This window comes from Carcharodon carcharias, chromosome 10 (genome assembly GCF_017639515.1).
Source record: "Carcharodon carcharias isolate sCarCar2 chromosome 10, sCarCar2.pri, whole genome shotgun sequence".
Taxonomy (NCBI): Eukaryota; Metazoa; Chordata; class Chondrichthyes; order Lamniformes; family Lamnidae; genus Carcharodon; species Carcharodon carcharias.
The window spans coordinates 148,236,035-148,255,856 of NC_054476.1; the positions used below are offsets into that span (position 1 = coordinate 148,236,035).

Consider the following 19,822-nt stretch of genomic DNA (forward strand, 5'->3'; position numbering starts at 1 on the left):
GCTGACAGTCAATCTCATTTGACAATTTTAGTAAAGAGAGGGAACTAAACATCTTCCAGTTGTAATTATATTAGATGTGTTGAGGTTACTTTAATATATTATCAGTAACAACTCAAATAAGTGACAAAGAATCACCTTTTTTGAAGCAGACTTTTATACCAATCACAAGCTTGAGGTTCACACTAGCTTTTGAGAAATCCTCAAACCATTCAACAGAGTTCAAACTCATTTTTTAACACCACATCCCAAAGATGAAATGTTATTTTACAGAAGCCTAGTTACATTAGTACATTTCCAATTTAAGTTGAACAACCCACCTCGTTTGAGATTCAAACATGGTTCTGAAGATTGTTTAATGCAATTATCACAAGTTTTTATTTAAAATATTAACAGTTTAGTACTGGAGTTTTGGACTGTAGCTCACATTCCCTAGTTATAAAGCCTGTGAAACTGTAATGGAACAATTTATATTTCTACTTATTATTTGTTGTGTGTTTGAATGTAGAACTTAAATGAGTACTCAGAACAGAACTTTATTAACATCGCTGTTTTTGGAGAGCTTGCTGTGTGCCTGCATTACAACAGCAACTATACTTCAGGAGTACTTCATTGGCCGTAAAGTGTTTTGCCAAGTCTCATGGTTGTGAAAGGTGCTATATAAATTCAAGTTTTTTTTTCTTTAGCTGTTATTCAACTAATGTGGTTGGTTCTTAAATGCCCTCTGAAATGGTCTCACACCACTCAATTGTATCAAACCACTATGAAGTCTAAAGGGAATGGAACCAAACAGATCACTGACATTGACCTAGGCACTGGAAACAACGACACACCTAAACCTCCTAACCCTGCAAAGTCCTCCTTTCAAACATCTGGAGGCTAGTGCCAAAATTGGGAGAGCTGTTCCACAGACTAGTTAAGCAACAGCCTGACAGTCATACTCATGGAATCCTGCCTTACGGACAATATCTCAGATACTACCATCTCAGGTAGTCCCACCAATAGGACAGACCCACCAGAGGTGGCGGCACAGTGGTATACCGTCAGGAGTTGCCATGGGAGTCCTCAACTTTGACTCTGATCCCATGACTTCTCATAGCATCAGGTCAAACATGGGCAAGAAAACCTCTTGCTAGTTACCACCTACCATCCCTCCTCAGTTGATGAATTAGCAGTTCATGTTGAACACCACTTTGGGGAAGCACAGAGTGGCAAGAGCTCAAATGTCCATCACCAAGAGTTGCTTGGTAGCACCACTACTGACCGAGCTGGACAAATCCTAAAGGACATAGCTGCTAGACTAGTTTGTCGGCAGGTGGTGAAGGAACCAACAAACTGATTTGACCTTATCCTCACCAATCTACTTGTCACAGATGTATCTGTCCATGACAGTATTGGTAGGCATGATGACTACACATCCTTGTGGAGATGATGTCCCATCTTCACAGATGCTCCCCATCATGTTATGTAGTGCTACCACTGCTAAATGAGATTGATTTCGAACTGTAGGCCATCAGCAGCAGCTGAATTGCATATAACCATAATCTGTAATTCCATATCCCAGCATAGCCCCCTGCTCTACCATCATCATCAAGCCAGGGGATCATCCCCAGTTCAATGAAGAGTGCAGGAGGATATGCCAGGAACAGCACCAGGCATACCTAAAAATGAGGTGTCAACCTGAAGCTACAACACAGCACTACTTGTGTGTCAAACAGCAGAAGGTAGCATGCAATAGAGTTAAGCGATCCCACAGCCAATGGATCAGATCTAAGCTCTGCAGTCCTGTTACGTTAGATGCTATTAAAGAATCTGTTGAATGTTAGAAGCTATTATGCAAGGCATTATATTAGGGCACTTAAGATAAATTCAAGGTAATCAGGCAGAGTCAACATGATTTTTGAAAGGAAAATCATGTTTAACCAATGTATTGGAGTTCTTTGAAGAAGTAACACGCTGTGGATAAAGGTGAACTGATGGATGTACTGGATTTCGATTTTCAGAAAGCATTTGATAAGGTGTCATATCAAAAGATTATTGTGGAAAATAAAAACTCAGTGTAGGGCGTAACATATAGGCATGGATAGAAGATTGGCTAGCTAACAGGAAACAGCATAAATGGTTAATTTTCTGGTTGGCAGAATGTGATGTGTTGTGCCACAGATCAGTGCTGGGGCCTCAACTCGTTACATTTTATATAATTGATTAGGATGAAGGGACTGATGGTATGGTTGCTAAATTAGCTGATGACACAAAGATAGGTAGGAAAGTAAGTTGAGACAAGGACATAAGGAGACTACAAAGGATACGGATAGTTTAGGTGAGTTGGCAAACATCTGGCAAATGGAGTATAATGTGGGAAAATGTAAGGTTGTCCATTTTGACTGGATGAATAAAAAAGAACGCATATTATCTAAATGGTGAGAGATTGCAGAGCTCTGAGACGTAGAGGGATATGGGGTCCTTGTGCATAAATTGCAAAAGGTTACAAACAAGTAATTAGCAAAGCAAATAGAATGTTATTGTTTACTACAAGTGGAATTGAATACAAGGGAGGTTATGCTTCAGTTATACAGGACATTGGTGAAGCCACGTCTGGAGTACTTTATTTAAGGAAAGGTGTAAATGTGTTGTGAGCAGTTCAGAGAAGGTTTACTAGATTAATACCTGGAACAGACAGGTTGACTTGAGGAAAGGTTGGACAGTCTAGACTTGTATCCAATGGAGTTTAGAGTAAGAGGCAACTTGATTGAAACATAAGATCCTGAGGGGACTTGACAGGATGGATGTGGAAAGGATGTTTCCACTTGTGGGAGAATCTAGAACTGTTGCCACTGTTTAAAAAAAGGGGTCACTAATTTAAGACAGAGATGAGGAAAAACATTTCTCTCAGGGTTGAGACACTTTGGAATTCTCTTTCTCAAAAAGGTGGTTGAAACAGTCTTTGAATATCTTTAAGGCAGAAGTAGATAGATTCTTGATAAACAAGGGGTCAAAGGTCATTGGAGGTAGGCAGGGATGTGGAGTACAGGATAAAATTGGATCAACCATGATCTTATTGAATGGCTTAACAGACTTGAGGGACCAAGTTGCCTACTTGAGCTCCTAATTCGCAAACCCTGTCACACCCAGTTGTATATGGTGGTGGACAATTAAACAACTAACAGGAGGAGGCTCCACAAATATCCCCATCCTCGAGATGGATGAGCCTAGCACATCAGTGCAAAAGATAAGGCTTAAGCATTTGCAGCCATCCTCAGCCAGAAGTGCCAAGTGGATGATCAACCTCAGCTTCTTCCAGAGGTCCCCAGCATCACAGATGGTTCACTCCATGTGATATCAAGAAATGGCTGAAGGCACTGGATACTGCAAAGGCTATAGGCCCTCACAACATTCTGGCAATAGTACTGAAGACTTGTGCTCCAGAACTTACTGTGCCCCGAGCTAAGCTGTTCCAGTGTAGCTACAACACTGGCAGCTACCTGACAATGTGGAAAATTGCCCAGGTATGTCTTGTCCACAAAAAGCACGACAAATCCAACCTGACCAATTACTGCCCTATCAGTCTACTCTCAATCATCAGCGAAGTGATTGAAAGTGTCTTGACAATGCTATCAAGCAGCACTTATAATAACCTCACTGACACTCCGTTTGGGTTCTGCCAGGGCCACTCAGCTTCTGACCTCATTACAGCCTTGGTTCAAACATGGACAAAAGAGCTAAAGTCCAGAGGCGAGGTGAGAGTGACTACAGCAAGGCAGCATTTGACTGAGTGTGGCATTAAAGCGCTCTAGCAAAACTGAAGTCAATGGATTCAGGGGCAAAAGTCTCCACTGGTTGGCATCATACCTAGCACAAAGTAAGATGGTTGGATGTCAATAATTTCAGTTCCAGGATGTCACTGCAGGAATTCCTCAGGGTAGTGCCCTAGGCCCAACTATCTTCAGCTGCTTCATCAATGACCTTCCCTATCACAAAGTCAGAAGTGGGGATGTTTGCCGATGATTGTGTGATCTTCAACACCATTCACAATTCCTCAAATACTGAAGCAGTCCATGTCCAAGTGCAGAAAGATCTGGACAACATCCAGGCTTAGGCTGACATGTGGCAAGTAACATTTGCACCACACAAGTACCATGCAATGACCATCTCCAACAAAAGAGAATCTAACTATTGCCCTTGACATTCAAAGGCATTATCATTGCTGAATCCCCCTCTATCATGTGGAGAGTAACTCACTTCCTGACTTTAAGGCTTATTCACCATCTACTGGGCACAAGTCAAGAGTGTGATGGAATACTGTCTGCTTGCCTGGATGAGAACAGCTCCAACACAAGAACCATCCAGAACAAAGCAGCCTATTTGACTGACACCCTACTCACCACCTTCAACACCCACTCTCTCCACTGCAAACACACAGTGTCAGCAGTGTATACCATCTACAAGATGCACTGCAGAAAGTCACCAAGGTTCCTTCAACAGCACCTTCCAAACCCACGACAACTACCACCTAGGACAAAGGTGGCAGATGTATGGGAACACCATATTTGGAACTATATTGTCATTCTTATACCATTGCTGGGTCAAAATCCAGGAACTCCCGTAATCACATTGAATGTTCCTATACCACATGGACTGCAGCAGTTCAAGGCAGCAGCATATCACTAATTTCTCAAGGGTAATTAGGGATGGGTAATAAATGCTAGCCTCGCCAGCGATGCCCACATCCCATGAGTGAATAAAAAATTCAGTATGCAGCTTGCATCAGGCAAGCCATCTTAGTATTCCAAATATTCACATATAACTTATTGCTTAATCCAGGTTTTCATGTGAGGAGCTTTACAGGAGGTGTCCCTACTAGTTATATACCTACTTTAGCATAATCAATGAAAGCCAGAGCTCTCTCCCAGCAACCATCCTATTTTCCCACAAACCTACCTTGGTCTTGGCTCTTGCACATGGACATTAGGATGTGACCTCCATTGTATATCCAGCAGTTCTAAACTAGAAAGAGGTGTTTGGTTACAACTCATCCACATGCTTAATTTGCAACAGGTCTGTGTTGCAATGAATAAATTACAAGCCAAACCAAAGCAACCTTTTGCCCCATTTTATTTGCCCTAGAGGACCATGTTCAGACTCAAAGTAGGATCTACCCATCAACAATGCAAAAGGAATGCTAAACTATAACACGGTGGAGTACAATTCAAATATTTCATTCTTGAACAGTATTGTGCACTGGTCACATCATATCGAATATTGTCCAGTTTCAATCAAGTCACTGAGGAGGTAATTAAGCCCTTAAGAGAGTGCAGTGAAGATTCATTCTTACCTCAGAGCACTTAATGTGAGTTAAAAGACTAGAAAAACCAGAGGCATTCAGCCTCAAAAGGAAACTTGATTCTTAATGGTAAGGCCTTGCCCGAAACACACAATGTAGCTGTGTACAATGAAGGCTTCTCTTTATCATAGCCAATGACTGCTGTACTGCATATCAACCATCTGCAGTATTGTGTGTATGCTGCCAGTGCTCAAGTTTGAACTCAAAATCATAACCACAGAATGGTTGCAGGACAGGTGACCTTCAGCCCGTCGTGTCTGTGCTGGCTCTCTGCAGGAGCAATTCACCTAGTGCCACTCTCCTGACTTCTCCCCATAGCCCTGTACATTCTTCTTTTACAGATAACTCAATTCCCTCTCGAGTGCATCGACTGAACTTGCTTCAACTACACTCATGCAGCGTATTCCAGATCATAACCATTTCTTGCATGGAAGCTTTTCACATCTCCACTGCTTCTTTTGCCAATTACCTTAAAGCTGTGTCTTCTTATTCTCAATCCTTCCACTAATGGGAACAATTTTTACCCTACCTACTGTGTCCAAGCCCCTCATGGTTTTGAATACTTTATCAAATCTCTCAACCATCCCAATCTCCATTATATCTGATGCTACACCATCTAACCCTGTAACCATTCTCTCCAATGCCTTCACAACCTTAAAGTTTGGCACTCAGAACTGGACACATTACTCCAATCGAGGCAGAATCTCTACAGAATGACCGCTGCTACTTCATTAGTGACCTTGCTGTTATCTGGCTGTCAGCCTGTCCAGAATGCTGCCACCCATATCAAGATGGTGAAGTCTGAAGCTGGACCTTCTGGGCCAGAGTTTGTTGAGGTCATAAATCATTTAAAACAGTAGTCAGGCTTTCATTACTGCTGGGTTACTGACCAGTCAAAACTCTGACTTCAATCAAGACCTTGCATACAACATTGAATTGAATATGTCTGGGTCCTCTTAATATCAAGAGGTGTTCAGTTTCGTTATCCACCTGTTATTAGCTGATTACAATTAAAGAGCCTTGTAATATTAATTTTTATAATTCTATTGATGGTCTCAATAATATGCGTTTTTCATTTTCACATTGTTCTCTGTTACATTTCTCTCCACGCTGTTTCCTGGAAACGCCATCGACCTTGTCTTAACTGGATGCCTTACCGGCAGTGGCCTATGTCATTTTAAAACTGACTGCTGTCTGGTATGTTGGTTAGGCCCATGCTCCCATTTTTCTGTTCATCAGGGATAATCCCTAATCTCCCAATGGTGTCACCATCAGGTCATCCAACTGAGGTAGCTGTAAGTCATTTCTGCCTGGTATCTTCCCACTGTAACAGATGATATGGGCAACATGGGAATATCTTCATCCTTTTTCAACTCAATCATAAATGTGCACACATTTTATTCCTTCTGGCTTTACATGAAGCAGTAGGCTTGCTCTACGTCTCTCCCAACCCCCAGCTTTAAGTAAAACAAGTTAAAAACATAAAACAACCAAAAGTAAATTCAATGGTTTAAAGAAACAGCCCTGCACATGCACTGCAGTAGGGTTCTAAACACAGGTCAATCAAATTAATGACCTTATTCTTTAAACCAATTAGTTTGCCCAATTGCACTATACAGTACTTCTAAGTGTACGTTATTCCTTAGCTATGCATTACAGTATTTAACTTTACAATAAATGGAAATTGATGCATACTTTAATTACAATAGTGGAATACATATAAAATTAACTCAAGTTCACCTTAACACTGTACATGATAGTCATGTTATATGGTCTCAACTGCCTAATCCAGTGACTACCATCATTATTTCTCTTGCAACCTACCACCTAAATTCCAAACAAACAAAACAAGACTACATTCATTCAACTTTACCTTTAATGGGGTTTTACAGCTGCTCATTCATTGACCAAATTTTATTTCAGTAATACAGCTGAGTAAGTACAAGATGATTCGCAAGGAGAAAAAAAATGTAGCTTCACACCATTTTTACTCAGGCAACTAAACAGTGTAGTCCTATTGGCATAATGAGGCAAGAAGTCTAATTCTCTAGCAGTAAAGCACCGTGCCAAAATACTGATCTTGGAGTAGGCAAAAAGTCATCCAAGATCAGATACAATGTTCTACATATAAAGTGTTATGGTGAGATATTTGTGCTTTTTTTTTGAGTTGGAATCAAGAGTTGGGATAAAGATAACTTAACCTTGAGCTCTGTATTAAATATTTTACAGAACCGAATTTTCTTACTCCTTGTTCTGCCTGGCCAATTGTGACTAACAGGATTGTCCATGCAACTAAAGTTGGATCTCCCCTATTGTCGAATGAATGTTCAAAATTCCAACTGAACATTAAAGAAAACTTCAAAAGATGTCCTACTGAGACATCCTCTCAAGAGGAGCATAATAAATGTTAGGGCAACAGTGATATCCTGCTACTCATATTTCACAAGTTCCAAATCATATTTAGAGTACACTAAAAACACCAACTTTCAAGTTGAATTCCTTTCATCTACTTGAGACATGGTATCTGAACATACTCCCAGATCTATGAGCGGCTACAGGTAGTACTTTAATACAAAGTGCAGCTCAATTCAGAAAAGCTGTCAAACAATTCTGAAGCCCTAATTTAACAAAAAAATTGGCTGCATCTATAGTTTTATCACACTTTCAGGGAAAACTGTTTTTTACCTGCTTTGCTTTTATAATTTCTATTTCTTATACCATTGGCGTTAATCAATATTTAATATATGCAACCATCTGCTTGACAACCTGATACACAGATAACTGTAGGAAGAAAGATAAATCTAGTGACTCAGTAATAAGTGGCTTCAATAAAATGAAAATTGGTCATCACAATACATTCAGCGGTTACTATCACATTCAACTTCCCTTTGAGATAGTTTACATCAACTAGTGTACATAATGTTGGTAAAACATTGTGATTTGTCTTTTTGCTGGTCTCTAGAAATTTGGCAATTTCCACATCCCACATGCATACAATCGAGGCAAGTCCAAAATATTGGCATTACCAGGAATAGCAAATTGGTTCTGGCTTCCACCAGCATAGCTGCCAACTGTGGCTTTACAAGTTTTCTAAGCAAAACCTTTCATCTGCAAAGACTAGACTTCATCCCAACCCCTAACTCCAATTGATTCAACATATGCAAAAACGGTAACTTTATAATTACAGTACACCTGTTCAATATCTGTATCAGTTACAATTGAGCCACATCTAGCCAACGATCTGGGTTACTCAGGTTCTATTGAACTTCTTTACATGCTGGCAACCTTAACGATGGTACAAGTCAAAAATCAATGTCCACAGAGGTTATATAACACATTCAATAATTCTGATGCCCGCTTTGTTTTAAGCATCTGTGACTTGACTTTGACAGGTTAATAACTGTCCTTCATTTATCCTACAAAGAATTTTTCAATAAAAAAGCCATCTTCGCGGATGATTAATGAAACTATAACCTGTATGGAGTTTGGCTATAGTGTGAACATAGCATAAAAGAAATATGAAGGTCCTTGATAACTTTAGGAATTCCCTAATATTTGTATGTACAGCACTATAACATTCATATTTAACCCAAACAGTGATATTAACAGTCATCCAATCCCTTATAATCCAGAGCAAGGTGTTTTCCTTTGGTTGGGAGATGAGGAAAAGAAAGGCTTCAAGGATATTGCAAAAAATAAATAATTAGTTAACAGGAGTCTTCCCTTTTGTTGATGAAGCCTTAAAATTTCTATTCTCATGGGACAAAAGTAATTATAAAAGATTGATTAACACTTTGGATGGGATCCTTGATCGTAACTAAGGTCATTCTCAAAATGTCAGTCTCTTATAGAGAGTAAAAAAAATAAAAACAAAAAACTGCGGATGCTGGAAATCCAAAACAAAAACAGAATTACCTGGAAAAACTCAGCAGGTCTGGCAGCATCGGTGGAGAAGAAAAGAGTTGACGTTTCAAGTCCTCATGACCCTTCGACAGAACTCAAATAGAACTCGACAGAACTCTTATAGAGTGACTGATCTGCTGTGCTCTTCCAGCAATTTTTATTTCAGGTTTACAGCATTTGCCGTTTTTCTGCATAGTTCTGCAACAGGATTATGTTACTATTAAAGTACATATTATGAAGCTTATGCAAACAAAGTTTCTGGAGAATTAGCAGATATGCAACAAAGTGTACTTATGCTGCCCAAAAGACAGCAATAGTTTGTCACACAATCAGTTTATTCACTGCAGTATAAATTCATCCAAAAAAAAAGGTTGGAGGCAAGGGGACACCTTTGTACTCAACTGTTGAATAATGTTCAACATACCTGAGGAGTGCTCTAACTTTCTAAACTCATCACATTGCTTAGATAAAATGACATAAAAAAAGTCTAATTCCCTTCCTTTTCTTGTGCCCTACTTTTTCTGATCATCAAGCAATCTGTCCTCAGATCTGCATACAAGTAACTGCTTAGATGACTGGGGTCCAGATTTTCTTTCTGTGGAAGAGCACCAGGTCTCTACATGGGGCTTCAGAACCTTCCCAAGTGAGGGCATGAACCTATGCTCTAGCTTTGCGGTACAATACATTAGGAAGACAATCCATCATACCATTCCTTCAAATGGATATTAAATAACTAGCTAATTGAGTTACTCGGCCAGCAAGTAAGATTATAGGCAGCAAATCAGTAAATGCATATGAAACAAAGATTATGGCAATAATGACTCAAATAACTGCAAGAATTCTGCAGCATGCCTCACATGTGAGAAGATTCATGCAATATAATTGTTTCCAAATTACTGTTTCAAATAGGAGGATGGTTAAAGAATCAGTGAGATTGCCCAATGCGATGAGTGCACTGCATAGCATGGTACAATGGCATCCAATGGCAGGATCGTCAAAACTTCAATCCCTTGTTTCTATTGATTTTGTTACAATTGACCTCATTGTCCTCGAAGGGGTAGGATTGGGGTGCTGAACAGGAAGGTGATGTGGGCCTGTGACCAGTGTGGGGTAACTGGACAGTATTAGGAGTCCAACTGTGATGCCCTCCAGAGTTAAACAGCAAGCCAATGGTCACTTTTAAGAATGGTCAGTTGGTGCAGCTAATGGCACTTCCCAGCAACTGAAGTATGAAAGGCGAACGGCACACACAAAAAAAAAGAGCCTGCATCACTATTTTACATCATACATTAAGGAATCCATGGTTTTAATGCTTTGGAGCTGTCCTTTTCAGGCTTTGCTTCAAAGGGACTGCCAATGGCGCTCTGTAGCCAGGTACGTAATTTCACAAGAACAGCCTCACTGCCCCACATTCTTTGATTTCTCATTCCTATGAGGAAGCCTGTGACCAATTCTGCACTACTTTATCTGACAGCATGGCTGAGATAAGAAACTCACCATGTGCTGAATCCTCGAGCTCATGCCTACACTCTAAAATTCAGTAACCCTTCTTCAAAAATAAAGCAGGTAAAACAATAACATTATGCTCGCACTTATGTCAACAAATCCATTAAAACCATGAAACCTGAACAAATCCAGTGCCCTGGCAGTCTACTATCAGTTGGCAAAAAAAAGGTGGACCCACTTCTCGGTTTTGGTTTCTAGTGCAGATGAGACTGCTGTAGAAGGTGTGAAGGTGAACTGGACATGAACTGAACATTAATTCACTGTCATTAAAACAGCAAATTACCTCAGGTTAAGACAATTTTTAATCGCTTGTTTTACAATATTCCTAAAGAAAGTGAGCATATTTGGAGCTTAGCCACAATAATTTAAGCACTCTAGTACATGCCAAAAATATCACTGGGAAGGAACAAACATGCACACACCTCCCTGTTCTTTGCAACATTTATATTGTAAATCCTGCTCATGGATCTGTTAAGTTTTTTAAAAATGCAGTTTTAAAATGTTTTTCCTAAACTGTCTAAAGACCCAAATCAATTTGTTTAGGCGCCAACATTACACAACATTGGTACAAGACAGGTTTGAAGTTATAATGTAAATCCCAAGAGAAGCTTTTGCTCAACTTTAGAGCGAGACTCCCTCCTCCAGGTCCTAGGTTCTAGATTTACCCATCAGCCATAAAACAAACCAAAACAATGATACCGCTGGAATGTGAACGCAGCTGTCGACTATTCAAGACAGTCATACTGGGCTGGACCTTCCCGCAAATGTTGGGAGTTGACAGCCTTCACAGCAATCCAACCCACACTAAACTCTGGTTCACACACTTGAGCACTGCATCACCTTCATGGCAGTGGATAGAAAGCTGCCCGAGAACTATGAACATGTCCACATCAATTTCTACCTCTTCACCTAATTAACAAATTCAAATAAACATTATAGCAGCATCCATAGCTACATTTACAGACAAAAATAAATTTAATAGCCTACAAAGACTATACATTCATAGAAGTTTGAAAGCTTTGATAAAAAAAACAAATTGGTATTCTCTCCACATCCCCACAAATACAAGTTAAAAATTACAAAAAAAAAAATCAATAAATCTACAAAATAAACCGGGAGGGGGGGGGGGGGGGGGGGGGGGAGAGAGAGAGAGAGAGAGAGAGAGAGAGAGAGAGAAAGAGAGAAGGCAGCACTTTACAAAATGTTTCTTCTAATCCATCATTTGAATAGACCAGCCATTTGCACAATGAAATTTCAAACCTATCGTAGAAAAATAAGGATCAACACAACTTTTATAAATCTGTTGAAATACAAAGCCTAATTTTGAAATTATTACTAAGCCACTAGGAAAACCTATATTATATTTGAGCCTTTTCTTTACTTACAAAAAAATAGAATGGGGGAAAAAGCAATTTGCATAGTTTGAATTTGACATGAATCTAATGGCCCGCCATGGCCAAAAATGTCAGTACTGAGATGTGTTCTTCAGCCTTCCCTGCCCCAATAAAGTATCTGATACCTTTCCCAAGTCAGAGGAAAGGCCACCACTGGACAGATTTAGGGGAGGGAGTGAGATGCGAGCAGAAACTCCTTGTTTTTTCTTAGCAACACAACCAAATACCACCTCATTAAAAAGTTCAGGACAGGACAAGAGTTCTATGAAACTATTTGCTCCATGCAAAATTGATTATGCATCAATGGATCATGAATCCATACACCACTGCGCTGGTGGCCAGAACTATGTACATGATCAGTGAATATTTAAGCCAAAGGAAATGTTAAACTTTCAATGGTAGAAGGCTTACAATCAACCGAGTGTTATGAATTATCCAAGTGGGTGTTTTAACAAGTTTATTTTCAAGGATGATCTCTACTGATGCTACATCATCCCATCAGCAGATAAGACATCGATTTAGTCATTCAGCAAAAATTCATCTCAGTTTGTAATCTATAGCCCTTCAGAAATCCAACCATTACAATGAATGAAGTGTGCAACACACTCCCCTCCCCCACCCATCACCTACCTCCCCCCCACTACCCCCCTAGCCTTTTTCAAAAGTATTTGTTTAAATTGTGCTGAGAATTTTTTTTCCCCCCCAGAGGTGGAGAAAAAGATCAGGGCCACAAGAGTTAAGATGTGAAGAGCTGAATTAACAGCTAAAGCAGCCTTTAATTAAGCCTCCTTAGACTTTGGAGTTCAATACTTTTAAGACGGTTCCCCAGATATCACGAAATGCTCCTTATACAAAATTCTTAAACTCAGATAAAGTTCAGCACAATTCTTTGTAAGTGTTGGATTTTATTTAATAAAAGACACCAAAACTCATTCCAACCTGTGTTTTAGTGCTCCATAATTACAATCTTGAAAACATATTGGCCTTTACATGATTGCAGATTGCTACATAAAGAATCATTGAAGGAAAGAGACTGACTCCAGAACTGATAGTGATTCATTAATTAATTGCTATTTTCTGTGGTCAGGCTACAGTGGCTGTGGAGCAGTTTGAAGTGTGATAAAATGTGAACTTGCATGACCCACAGAGTAAGTCTTTCCCCCCTCCCACCCCCACACATTCCCCAAATAGTCCAGTGGGTAAATGCATCTTTGCTAATCTGGTAGATCAAAGCTGTAAGCCACTAACATCTCCACTCCATCAAGCAGTGCCTACGAAACACAACTACCAGACACAAGTGAAAGGGAACATGCAGCCACTGTTCTCTCAGCCTTCTTACATCCAGCATGGCAGCTCTAGTGGCCGCAGAATGTAGGACAGCCAAAGGCACCTGCAGCCAATTTCCTAGCTCCTAACAAGTGCATGATCCACTGCCAAGGAATACATTTTTTTATGAATTAGATTGGACTTTGGATACAATATTAATGACTCAAAGTCAACCAAGGCATAGTGCTCCTTCAATAGCCTAAGCTAAGAATCCCAATTTCCAGTTGTCTCAAAAGAAATCTGTTTCAGAATTACTTAGAAGTTGACATTTATAAAACTGTCATTTTTGGATGCTTTTATAGGTTCAACGGACATCATTTCTTGAGTATAATGCAGGTCATTATTTGATTTTTGTTCTGAAATATAGAAATAAACAAGTTATTTGGGAATATTCAAATCTACGCACCTGCATTTATTCATGGCCTCTGACTTTCTGATTATAATGTAAAAATGAATGGAATCATGGAATGCAATCCAGAAATCTTTGTAAAATCTCAGAATCCATCATCAAATAATGGATTGGACATACTCAGAAACAACAGACCTGATTACAGAGAATAGATCCTTCATTATCAATAACAATAGATTTGAAGGGAGGTGTACACACTGGGTATCAGCCTTTTTTGATTAGAGTTAAATAGAAATTTACAGATTTCAGCACTAAAATACTAAAAAAGTTTTTTTGAAGTCACCGAAAAAAACTGTATAACTAAGGCGAGAGGTAGTTATGCCCTTGTAAACTTAAAACGTTAAGCTTAAAACTTCAAAAAAAAATTTTTTTTAAACCATGACTTCAACTGAGCTTTTGAGTTAAGAGCACAACTGCCCTCTTCCTTGAGGATGTTTCCTGGCAAATATGGTTACTCTGGCAGTTTACATTTTTACAGCATCTCACACATGAAGCTTGTTAAAATTGCTCCAACCAACTCTCACATGACATTGCATTAAGTGCATTACATAGTCAAGGTGTTCAATCTCAGAGTGGTATACAACTTGTTGGTAGCCATCTGTGCTGCTGTGATGGGACACAAGTTCACACCGTGATCCTCTTTTTAATGGAAAAATTCCAATATCAGCCATGTCACCAAGAAGTGATGTGTAAATCAAAGACAAAAGGGGAGGATGCCACTTGCATTTCAGTGCATTCCCTGCCAACTGATCATACAGCAGCCCCACCAGAGGACAAGTTTAGACATTTCTAGACCTGAAAATTTCAAATCAGCCCAAAAAATTAACCAAGTGCGACCGCAGTAATTTTTAGAGCAGTTAAGACTGAATTACATCCAAAATAATAAACTTTGAAAGGACTTTTAGGGCAAATTGACATATTGTCACCAGCACAGATTAGGAGCAAGGCCATTTTCAAACACCCGAGGAAGGCAGTTTTGGTGAGATATAAACATGAGAAACCAACAGAAAATGTAATGACGATACTTCGCATTGCTGATGAATGATTTCACAAATATGCTGAACTCCAGGGTCATCATTGAGTGGGTATGCTAGCTTGGCATGCACCACCTTTTGAGTCACGTGGGCAGTTTCAGGATGTGAGATTGATTGGGTGACGCACTCAGCCTCACAAAATTAAACGTATATAGGTCAACAAGTTTGAATGTCTAGTACTGAAGCTCGAGCTTTTTTTGCTGTAAATTATGACCATTATCTATATAGGTGGATCAGCACAAGTCCAGTGTCAGAACATAAATCTCTCCACTTCTACAATGCTGAGGATTAAAAATGGTGCTCCTGTTGTGCTGCAAGGCCTAAATGTGACTGCATGTTTTCCCAAATCAAGAGTAGAATTCTCATCTAAGATTTTGTTGAAAAATAGAACAGGCTATGATTTGACATTATTTGAATCTGTGCCTTTAAAACACAATGGAATTTTTGTGGGGGAAAGAAAGGTGGAGTTAGCAATTAACCTTCTAAATAAATCTAAAATTTTGGGTTGAACACATTGAAGAAGCCATTCCTTCTTTCAAGTTTATTGTCTCTTGCTATCATTTCTTATGCCTCAGGCTGGTGTACTCTGCTCACATAGAGAGGGGTCATTTCATTTGCCATGATTTTCTACTTGAGAAAAGCATCCAAGTGTGACTTATAGGTCCACCACCCACAGCAAATGTCGTTACCGACGTAATCAAGCAATGGGTTAGGGAAAGGCAAGGAGTCCTTTAAATAATGATCAAGTCCTGGATTTAGCAAAAAAAAAATTCAAGTAGCCTAAATTAATGAGAACACAGTGCTTTGACCCAAAGAACAAGAAATGGGATTAAATATTTATAAATCTAACAAGAGAATAAAAATCACTGAAATGAATGGCTTCTGAACTGCATTTTCATGTCTCTCTTTGAAGGTCTATATACATAACAGCTGCTTTTAAGCTTGGACTTAAGCTGTCATACAGGTTCGTGCTCATAAAAAGACCTATGGCATGCCAGACTGCCTTTCCGTGCATAAAGACATTTATGGCTTGTATCCTATGGCTCAACTGATTTCAATAGCAGAGACAGGTATAGAGAAAAAGCAGCTTGTAAAAAAAAAATTTCAGCACACACTACACTTCACACAATCAGACCTGGAAGTCTAGAACATTGCATGACAGAATCAGAACAAATATTAGTCAAGTACTATAGCTGTGGAAAATGTGTCTTTTAGAGGGCTTAATGCAGCATCCTGTTCAGAACCACAGCTCATCCATGCGAGGTGCCAACACTCAATTTCAGAGTCTTTGGGGGTGCTTGAATGTAGGAAGGGAAGATTTGGTTTGAGTCTAAACAGATACCCTTCATTTCCCATCCCCTCCTTATACTTACCACATCTAGCAGATTGGAGGAATATCAGTTTTGGCGTCTACTATGCTAGAAATATATGGCATGGACGCCAGCATGTTAACATACTTCTAAAGAGAAGCAGAACAGTGACATTTAAAGGATGTAAACAGAAGAAATGATTTAAACTGGAGCTTCATAATGAGCCAGAAATGCAGGTGGTCCAGATTTTAAAGTGCTGGTTGCACATCATCACCTATTTGGTGACACACTCTTGGGAAATGGCATTACCCTTTAAAAAAAGAACAAGACAGATCTATTGCAGTACTGTGATTATTGACAGCTCTAAGAGAGTATAGTTGCAGTAGGCAAAAAGGCAGATAATGTGGTAAACTTCAAACCTCTTCAAACATTAAGTCTACATAAAGCAAATTTAAGCTTTTAAGACTTGTATGCATCAAAGAGTTAATACAATTGTATCACCATTGTACGCATTACAGCGTAGTATATAGATTTTTTTTAATCCATGATCTCTTTCCATAAACTGTATTTATGCGGGCTCCAATGTATTACAATACAGGATTGAGTGTCTGAGACTTTGGGCTCTGATAACATTATGACAATGTGCAATCTTTCCTATCGTGGATGCAGACACACCCAGCATTCTCTGCACCCTGCCCCACCCTCCGGACACAAGCGGCAGTTTGATTGAGAGGTTCAGGCAAAGCCGTGCAACAACTCTGCCTTTGGTAATACTGTGTTCATCAGGCACCTAAGCAGAAAGATTTCTTCAATACCATTAACGATGATGAGTCACAGGATTTTTCTGTTAACGTCTAGTGCAGAACCTCAAGAGGTGAAATGCTGCGTGGGGCATTAATGCCCCTACACTGATGCAGTACATGCGTCTCAAAGATGCTCATCACCCGCCAATTATTTTAATCTCCCTTTTTTTCCCATCAGTGATGCATATGTTTTAATTGAGTAATTGTCCTGAACCAAGATTTCCATGGTTGTCTTTGAAAAGGGGTTGGGGAGGGGAGGGTGAGGAGGGGAGGGGAGAGGGGGGAGGGGGGGATGGGGAGAGGAAGATGGGGAGGCTTGGTACCCTCCCAAAAATACTCTCACAGTTGTACTTGGTTAGCGCTCACACAGGCGCAGTCTTGCATTGATGATCTTTTTTTCCTTCCTTCCATGTTCACCTGTCGTCATAGGTTCATGCGCAGATGTGCTGGTCTATTTGGGGGCACTGGATACGTTTGCTTTTTGAAAGGCACAGAGCTCACGCCCATGGGGTGTCGGATTGGCAGTGGAGCAGATGCCTCTCCACTAACTGTCACGTCCATCTGTTCCATCCCGACATCCATTGGGTAGTCTGATGATCCACGTTCTCTGGGTGGTTCCATGTTGGCTCCACGGGCCCAGCATTCAGCAGATGAGAACTTCACTGGGCTGAAAAATAAAGTGGCATTAAGTAAATTGTTCACAGAAACTAATCTGCTCAACCTGGCCAAAACTAATCTAATAATGTACAAAACATATGCAGTGGGAAACTAAACTGGGATCTTCCAATATTCTGTACATGAGGCAACTCTTGTACAAGGTGACTTCTTGGTTACAGCTAAGCAAAACCTAATGATGCATGTGAAAAACACTCACAATAAGAGGGAAAAAGCAAAGGCTAATCCTCACACAAAGCTCAGACAATTTTAGGCTTACGCTAATTATTCTTTTTACCCCAGAAAAATACATAGAAATTACAATATGGAAAAGGGCATTCACCCTCCAGGCAAACAAGTTGATTTATATGCATTTACCACCCTTTAACTTTATCCATCTAGCTAGTCTATCTTGAAAGTTCACAAGTTTCTTTCTCTATGACTAACCCTAGAAGTGTATTTCACAGCCTGAGAAAACTGCCCTTTTTTTATTCAAAGGATGTGGGCTTTGCTGGCTGGGCCAGCATTCATTGTCCATCCCTAATTGCCATTGAGAAGATGGTGGTGAGCTGCCTTCTTGAGGCGCTGCAGTCCACGTGGTGTAGGCAGACACAGGATTTTGACCTAGTGACAGTGAAGGAACGGCAATTTATTTCCAAGTCAGGACGGTGAGTGGCTTGAAGGGGAAGTTCCAGGTGGTGGTGTTCCCATATATGTGCTGCTCTTGTCCTTCTAGATGGTAGTGGTCGTGGATTTGGAAGATGCTGTCTAAGAAGCCTTGGTGAGTTTCTGCAGTGCAACTTGTAGATTGGTAACGCTGCTGCCACTGTTCATTGGAGGAGTGAATATTTGTGTAGACTGTAAAAAATCCCACAGTGGATGGGCTGCTTTGTCCTGGATGGTGTCAAGCTTCATGAGTGTCGTTGGAGCTGCATTTATCCAGGCGACTGGAGAGTATCCCATCACACTTCTGACTTATGCCTTGTAGATTGTGGACAGGCTTCGGGGAGTCAATGGTGAATTACTCGCCACAAGATTCCTAGCCTCTGACCTGCTCTTGTAACCACAGTATTTAGTTCGGTTTCCAGTCAACAGTAATCCCCAGGATGCTGATAGTGGGGGATTCAGTGATGGTAATGCCATTGGATGTCAACAAGCAATGTATAGATTCCCTCTTGTTGGAGATGGTCATTGCCTGGCACTTCTGTGGCATGAATATTGCTTGCCACTTGTCAGCCCAAGCCTGGATGTTGTTCAGATCTTTCCGCATTTGGACAAGGACTGCTTCATTAACTGTGCAATGTTCAACACCAATCACAACTCCTCAATCAGCAGCAAACATCCCCACTTCTGACCTCATGATGGAAGGAAGGGTATTGATGAAACAACTGCAGATGATTGCACCAAGGACACTACCTTGAGGAACTCCTGCAGTGATATCCTGGAGGTGAGATGATGGACCTCAGAACCACAACCATCTTCCTTTGTGTGAGGCATGACTCCAACTAATGGAGAGTTTTCCCCCTTATTCCCACTGACTCCAGTTTGCCCTGATGCTGCACTCAGGTCAAATGCGGCCTGGATGTTAAGGGCAGTCACTCTCACCTCACCTCAGGAGTTCAGCTCTTTTGTCCATGTTTGAACCAAGGCTATAGTAGGTCAGGAGCTCAGTGCCCGTGGCGGAACCCGAACTGAGCGCCAGTGAGCAAGTTATTGCTAAGCAAGTGCCACTTGATAGCACTGTACTAATGATCGAGAGTAGACTGGTGGGGTGATAATTGACCGGGATGGATTTTGTCCTAGGTTTTGCGTAGAGGACATACCTGGGTAATTTTCCACATTGAGGGGTAGGTGCCGGTGTTGTAGCTGTATTGGAACAGCTTGGCTAGGGGCGCGGCAAGTTCTGGAGCACAAGTCTTCAGTGCTATTGTCAGGGCCCACAGCACTATCCAGTGCCTTCAGCCGTTTTTTGATATTACGTGGAGTGAATCAAATTGGTTGAAGACTGGCACCTGTGATGCTGGGGACTCAGTAGGAGGCTGAAATGGATCATCCACTTGGCATTTCTGGCTGGAGATTGTTGCAAGTGCTTCAGGTTTATCTTTTGCAGTATGTGGTAATCAGCAGTAGGTTTCTTGCCCATTT

At 40.5% G+C, this 19,822-nt stretch overlaps 2 protein-coding genes across 2 annotated transcripts in view; one reads left to right on the forward strand and one right to left on the reverse strand.

The window, feature by feature from the left end:
• Window positions 1–19,822, forward strand: part of rnft1 (ring finger protein, transmembrane 1) — a 106,326-nt gene that overhangs the window by 77,752 nt on the left and 8,752 nt on the right. The gene's annotated exons all lie outside the window — the stretch shown is intronic.
• Window positions 13,027–19,822, reverse strand: part of LOC121283194 (ribosomal protein S6 kinase beta-1-like) — a 77,234-nt gene continuing 70,438 nt past the window's right edge. Inside the window, exon 15 of the mRNA XM_041197443.1 lies at window positions 13,027–17,690. Coding sequence (XP_041053377.1) covers window positions 17,447–17,690 — 244 coding nt within the window. The 3' untranslated portion in view covers window positions 13,027–17,446. The remainder of the gene's footprint in view (window positions 17,691–19,822) is intronic.